We start from the raw sequence: 7468 nt of genomic DNA, 5'->3' as shown, positions 1-7468 counted from the left end.
AATCTAAATGAAAGACATATGAAGGTTCGTTGTATTACTTTACACTTTTCCAGAGGCTTAAAGCTTTTGAAAATCCAAGTTGGGAAAAATAAAAGCAAATGAAATTACTCTTTAAATTCTTTATTTCATACGTCCATTTCAGCAATATTGAAATAGGTTTCTCATACATGCACTCACTCTTTTTATAGGTTTAACATATGAAATGGTGAACAAATGTTACAAATTATAATCAAAATGTATAACCAAGTACTTTTAGAATAATTAATAGATTTAAAAATTGCGTTAAATTTCTAGTGCAAATATAACACAAGAGTAAAGGACATTGGTGATGTTAAGATTCAGTCTAGGTTTCCCCCATCTTAATTTCTCTGCTCCCTCCCACTTAAAATCTTAAAAAAGTTTTCATTATAAATTGGAAATACAGAATTCTTAGAAAATAATAGGGTGATGAGTTGTATGATTCTCCTTACAAGTACAATCTAGTCTTCAGCAATCTGTAAGCCATTGACAAGGTAACTCCATATCCTACAAAAAAAGCCAAAGCACGATTTGGCTGGGGAAGGGGTAACAGATATGAAATTGTGTGGTAGATCCGTGCTCCAACAAAGAGTCTGAAGTGCAGGACAGCTGTAGAGAGATCTGGACCACTTAAGGAGTAGAGAAGGCCAATCCCAAGAAATGGCACAATATTTTCAAGGTCATTCAGGTGGGCCCTGTGGACAAAGATGACTTGTTAAACACTACTTTCAAAATCAACATATTCATTTCCCCCTCTTCTCTACAACTAAACGTGTGTTAGTGAATCTGAAACATACAAAGACAGATTCATATTGTTTCTCTCAAATCACCTTGCTTCCTTACTTACCTGCTTTTTATTTAGAAGGTCTCATTATATTTGTTTCTTTTTATTTTTAGTGTATTTCGACATATAACAGAGAAGGCACTTCCCACTTTCAAGAATATTAAAACTGGCCGAAACCGGTTTGGCTCAGTGGATAGAGCATCGGCCTGCGGACTGAAAGGTCCCGGGTTCGATTCTGGTCAAGGGCATGTACCTGGGTTGCGGGCACATCCCCAGTGGGGAGTGTGCAGGAGGCAGCTGATCGATGTTTCTCTCTCATCAATGTTTCTAACTCTCTATCTCTCTCCCTTCCTCTCTGTAAAAAATCAATAAAATATATTTTTTAAAAAAAAGAATATTAAAACTGTATCTATATAGTAAATCTCACTTTATTTTTGTAGATATGAAATACTGTTTCTTCCAGGGTTCATACAATAGCAATTCAAGATTCTTCTTATAAAAACTCTTCCTCCCAAAGCAAGATAATCCTTTTGGTTATGATCTTTCTAAAGACTCCTTCCTCACTTGCCCTAACCACAGGTTGCAAAGAATTAATTTACCAATTTAATACCAAGAATTTCATGCTCTTAACATCCAAAGAGCAGAATATATAACTAGCTTTTCAACTATGGGTAAGATCTGAGCCAGTGTATCTTCAAATTACAAAAAGAATTAGCTAAGTGAGGGGGCAAAGTAGAAAGAATACACAAAAATGACAATAGAGAGAAAGATGTGTTTCCTAAATTTTATCTTTATACCACAGCTAGAAGAAAAAAGTACAATTTAGCCACAAGTCTTCTTCTAATATATGGCACCTTGGGTTTCTCTGGCAGGAATGTGAATACAAGGCACATCTATTACTGACTTGATATTTTTTAAGCACTTAATTTTAAAATCTGATGTTCCTGTTTAAGTCTCCAGAATTAAAAGTTACTACAGAATCTAGAGTAAAAATAAAGATTTTATAGAGTTTACCAGCTATTGATACATATTTCAAAATGAAAAATATTTTTGCTTTATGTTACTCTTTTCTTTTAGAAAAAAAAATAGAATAGTGGCCTATTGTGTTCTAAATGATCATCCCGTCTTTTCCTTCCTTCTGTTTTCCATAGATTGTATCTAAGGTTGCCTGACAGAGATGATGACACATAAAGGTATAAAGAAGGTGATAGTAATCAAGAGAAGTAATGGTTTTGAAAGATTTAAATTAAGAATTGCTTGTTCCTACATAAAAACAAAGCCAGAAAGATATGAATGTCCCTGTCCCCTTTATCATGGAACCACCCAAGGGCTCCTGAGAGTAAAATGGGCAAGAAAGGATGGAAATACCATTTTCAACTAAAGAAGGGCCTGCTTCACCAGTGACATCAGGGGTATTTATTTCGCCCTCTGAATTCTGCTGAAAATCTTCAGCTCCAATCATGGGCATGTTAGTTTTCTTCTTCACAACATTCCAAAAGGACAGATATTTCAAATTTGGAGAAGACACCTCCCCTGCCTTTACCCTTGAGTTGCTCCAAGTCACTGGTGTCTTCCTGGAGGGAGCTATGCATACATCTGTGCCCCAGCTTTATATCTGCTGCATGAGACAGGGCCCTGGGTCACGTGGCTTCCATCCTATAAACTGTGTTGGGAAAACACTGGATTTTCAAAGGCAAAAGAATGAAACTAGTCCTTATCTTACACTGTATAGAGAAATCAACTCAAAATGGATTAAAGACTTGCATGTATGATCTGATACCATAAAACTCCTAGAAGAAAGCGGTGGAACACAAAAGAAAAGGTAACTAAAGCAGATAAAACAAACAAACCCACAGGTGGAACTATATCAAACTAAAAAATTTCTGCTCAGCAAAAGAAACTATCAATAAAATGGAAAGGCAACCTATGTATTTGGGGAAAATATTTGCAAACCACATTATCTGATAAAGGGTTAATATCCAACATACAAGGAACCCATACAATTAATAGCAAAAAAACAAAAAACAAATAACCCAAATTTAAAATGGGAAAAGGACTTGAATAGACATTTTTTTCAAAGAAGACACAAATGGCTAGTAGGTACATGAAAAGGTGTTGAACATCACTAATCATCAAGGAAATGCAAATCAAAACCACAATGAGTTATCACCTCACATCTATTAGGATGGTTATTATCAAAAAGACAAGAAATAAATGATGGTGAGGACGTGGAGAAAGGGAACCCTTGTACACTTTTTTAGGGAATGTAAACTGATATAGCCACTATAGGAAACAGTATAGAGGTTCTTCAAGAAATTAATACTATATGATCCAACAATCCCTCTTTGCATGTATATTCAAAGGAAAAGAAAGTATTGTCTTAAAGAGATGTGTGTAGTCCCATGTTCATTGCAGCATTATTCATGACAATCAATTTATGGAAAGTACCTGTGTCTGGCAATGAAGGGAAGGATAAAGAAAGTGTGATATACATACAGTGAAATATTATTCAGCCTTAAAAAAGGAAAGCCTGTCATTTCCAACAGCTTGAAGAAACCTGGAAGGCATTATGCTAAGTAAAATAAGCCAGACAGAGAAAGACGAATATTGTATGGTGTCACTTTTATGGGAAAAATCTAAAAATGAAACAAAGTCAAACTTATAGAAATAGAGTAGAAGTGGTTGTCAGGGGCTAGGGGTGAAAGGGGACAGTAAGGGGAGTTTTGTAAAAGGGACAAACTTTCAGTTAAAATATGGATAAAGGACCTAGCCAATTTGGCTCGGTGGATAGAGTATCAGGCTGCAGACTGAAGGATCCCAGGTTCGATTCATGTTGGGGGCACATGCCTGGATTGTGGGCTTGATCCCCAGTGGGGGGCATTTAGGAGGTAGCCAATCAGTGACCCTCTCTCATCATTGATGTTTCTGTCTCTCCCTCTCCATTCCTCTCTGAAATCAATAACAGAATATTTAAAACAAAAATGATGGATAAGTTCTGAGGATAGAATGCAGAATGTATTACATGGTGACTATAGCTGATAACACTGTGCTGCATAATTGAAATTTGCTGAGAGTAGGACTTAAATGTTCTCACAAAAAAACAAAAACAAACAAACAAACAAAAAACAGATGAGGGTAACTATGTGAGGTAATAGATGTGTCAACTAGCCTAGTGGGGGGAATACTTGCACAATAGATATGTATATCAAGTCATAATGTTGTATATCTTAAATGTCTTCCAATTTTATTTGTCAATTATACCTCAGTAAAGCTGAATTTTTTTATTTTCCTGACTTTATGACAAAAATTAAGAAAAATACCCCCAGAATAAAATTCAATGTGCTTTTTAAAATCAGTATATTAATTGTATTGTTAGGAAGCTGTGCAGATGATATCTTGGCTTATTGCTTTTCATTGTTCACTGCATTCTCAGTACATTAAACATAATATCTATAAAGGAAAGAGAGAGGAGAGATATATCCCTCATTTATATTTTGAATCTTATGCAAAAGTACCTAGTTCTTCATCCTTTTACATAAGTTGACAATTTCATCTCTGGAGAAAGACAACAAAACTGTAAGAATCTACCATTCTCATTTTACCTCCTACCCATTATTAGTTTTGATATATTCCTGCACAGAACAAAATCATTAATCCCAAGAAAGTGCACAGAAATATAGCAAAATTGGCAATAGGTGTAACTGCAATGGTAGTTGAAAACTTCTAGATCCCTAATTTTCTGTAGTTATTATATGGACTAAGTACGATGATTCACTTTTCATCCTTCTTCTTCAAAACCCCAACACCCTCACTGAATTCCTTGACCAAAATTCACTGACCACGTAAACAATTTCAGGGATAGTGGGTTTACCTTCGTACACGTTCTACTCTGTCATCAACCCGAAGGTACTTCTTGGCATTTTCTCCTTTGCCAAAGCTTGCACAGTCTTCCGGGTTGGCAAAAACCTATTCCAAATACCAAGAAAATATCTTTCAAATACCAGATAACATTGTGGTATTCTAAGTTATTTTCATTTTAACATTAGAAACAGGCATCCAGGATGGCCCTATGGAATGAAAATTTGGAGCAATCGATCAAACACAGGAGGAGAGGAGAGCATCTATAGCTTAAATCTGAATTTTTATTAACTGCAAAAATTTTTTGAAAAGAGAGGCATAAATAAGAACTTCAATAAAAACCAATGTATAACAATAGTGAAAAGGAAGCAAAATGGAAAAGAGGGCATAATTCTAAGTCATCTAGACTATTATTATGGTGAACTGGCATTTTTTCATAGTGTTATTCAGGCACCTTCTCTCAAGGGCATTAACACTTCCAACTGATTGCTCACCTGGAAGTCATAGGTTTACTTGCTAAAGATATGAGAAGAGCAAGGGGGCAATAAATGCATTCTGTACTTTGCTATAATATGTATACTTCTCTTTTTCTTCTTCTGAATTAACTAAAACTTCAGGTTGAATTATATAGTGAAATATATGTAGCTGATTACATTCCTACAAATACATGATCCAGGGCATATGTTCATGTATTCCTTTCTATAATCATTAAGCTATTTGAAATGATTTCCCCATTCCTTAAAACTATGTGCACTTTAAAAATATTTAAGTATAGTCCATTGTTTAATAATTTATAGTAAATTAATGAATAAAAACACAAAGTATAAAATTAGCCTTAATTTAAGCTCAGAAATCTCATAAATACTATAATATTTTTCCTAATATGATATGAGTATTTATTCCAGATAAAGATGCTGAGGAGATCTGATGGGCAGGAGTGCAGGAGTGTGATACAGCATCAGCCCTTGAGGTCAGGGCTGCCCATCTTGCTCCTAGCCAATATGTGAATTTTGAGTCAGTAAATAATTGTATTATAATGGAAAGCATGTGAGATTTGAGTTCAAACAAATATGAATTTGCACCTCAGCCTCACTGCACGGATGTGAAACCTTGGGTAAGCTTTACTCCTCTGACTTCCAGCTCCTTAGCTGTAAAGTGAGGACACTAATGAGGATCTCACATGATTAAATGAACTGATTCCATGATCCGATGCATGTGAAGAGCACCATGACTCCCGCCACACATCAGTAGCACTCTAAAAATTCGAATTCCTTGGTTCTTTTCTCATAAGACAGGGTACCTTTCTGCTATCCCTGGTGTCACGGTGCTTCTGGAGGATGAGGGGACCTGGTGGGAGGCAGCTATTTTATAGCCAGCTGCTCCAACACCTTGTCCCATTAGAGAGTTAAACACAGGTTAGCTGTCCCGTTAAAATGCAAATATCCTTGGGGAAGGAATTACACCTAAAGACAGTACAAGGAAATACCTTAGGAAGGACTATGACCTCTAGATAAAAGCAAGGCTCTGGAGGGCAAAACCCAGGACAGGCACTGAGAGAGAAATAGGTGGTTTTCCTGAAAAAGAAATTGCTAAATAGGCAGGCACAGGGACCACACCAGTGAAAATCATTTCGCTTTGTCAAGGTGGATTTGCTCAACTCTCCTTACTGTGCTGTCACACTCCTTGCTTGAATACAGGATGGTGCTCCAAATCTTTCTACCACTTTCCCTCATGCCTCCAGTTTTGCTTTGTGGTTGTTGTTTTTTATCATAATTATAATGCTGGGTATTAATAGTATTCATTTAAGAAGTCAGAAATATACAAAATTCAAATGCCTTGTCCCACAAGAAGCTCTACTATGGGAATAACTTAAATTTTGTCCCCAAAGGCATATTATGACCTGTAACAGAGATGAAAATACCAGTTAATTGTCCAAAAAATGACTATTTTTGTTAATGCTAGTTGGCAAAATTAACTTCAAAATCACTGATAGTTTCCTTGAAAACTTTGGTACTCCAGAAATCTCAGATGCTGAAGCAGCATGACGAAAGGTAAAATCCACAATGAAAAAAACCATTTACTAGTTCCTGGGGGAAAACACCTGTTTCATAAATATATAAAATCCATCTGTAGCAAATGACGGCATGCTTTATTTGCAGCATTAAACAATGTGCTAATGTACTTTACCAAGAAAAAGGGAAATTAAGAAAATTGCTTTTCAGAATTCCAACTCTTAAAAGTGAAAAAAAAAATTCCTTCAGATTTCTTACCTTTCTTGTCAATCTATAGAATGCAGTTGCAGTACTCATGAACATCATTTTTGAAAGAACAATGGTCGTATAGGAGGCAAATGCCATGAATACTTCATTTTCCATTAGCTGGGCAAGGTCAACCATTTTCTCAACTTTGATCTGGAATTATAAGCAAGATTTTAAAAAGCAGACATAAATACCCCAAATACCTTGATGGGCAGTTGGTATAGAGTACTAACCACACTGTTCTTTCAAATATCTTGGGTTATTTACAGAAGAAATAATCATTTAATTTTTATAAAATTTCAAAATTAGCAGTATTATTTTTTTCTAGTTCTATGTCATTAAACTTGAAGACACTAAATGAGTGGAATGAAAATGAAAATGTAAGGGCATTACAAGACAAAATAAACAGGCAAAAACACTGTCAAGATAGATTAAAGTCATATTTTTACATCAAGATGAACCACAAATTGGACACAAAAGACCACAGTTCGTGGATTGAGCTCTTTAGAAAAATCAAATTATGTAATAGTAATACCATTAATGCTTGATT

General features: G+C 35.4%; 1 protein-coding gene across 1 annotated transcript in view; it reads right to left on the bottom strand.

The window, feature by feature from the left end:
- Positions 1 to 449: 449 nt before the first annotated feature.
- The window catches only part of MGST1 (microsomal glutathione S-transferase 1), an 11739-nt gene continuing 4720 nt past the window's right edge, over positions 450 to 7468 (bottom strand). Inside the window, exons 2-4 of the mRNA XM_006773265.2 lie at positions 6931 to 7071; positions 4674 to 4768; positions 450 to 713 (exon numbers count right to left, since the gene is read on the bottom strand). Of these exons, the coding sequence (XP_006773328.1) occupies positions 467 to 713; positions 4674 to 4768; positions 6931 to 7056 (468 nt within the window). The 5' untranslated portion in view covers positions 7057 to 7071 and the 3' untranslated portion in view covers positions 450 to 466. The remainder of the gene's footprint in view (positions 714 to 4673; positions 4769 to 6930; positions 7072 to 7468) is intronic.

This window comes from Myotis davidii, unplaced genomic scaffold (genome assembly GCF_000327345.1).
Source record: "Myotis davidii unplaced genomic scaffold, ASM32734v1 scaffold205, whole genome shotgun sequence".
Taxonomy (NCBI): Eukaryota; Metazoa; Chordata; class Mammalia; order Chiroptera; family Vespertilionidae; genus Myotis; species Myotis davidii.
This window is presented reverse-complemented; position numbering and strand designations above follow the sequence as displayed.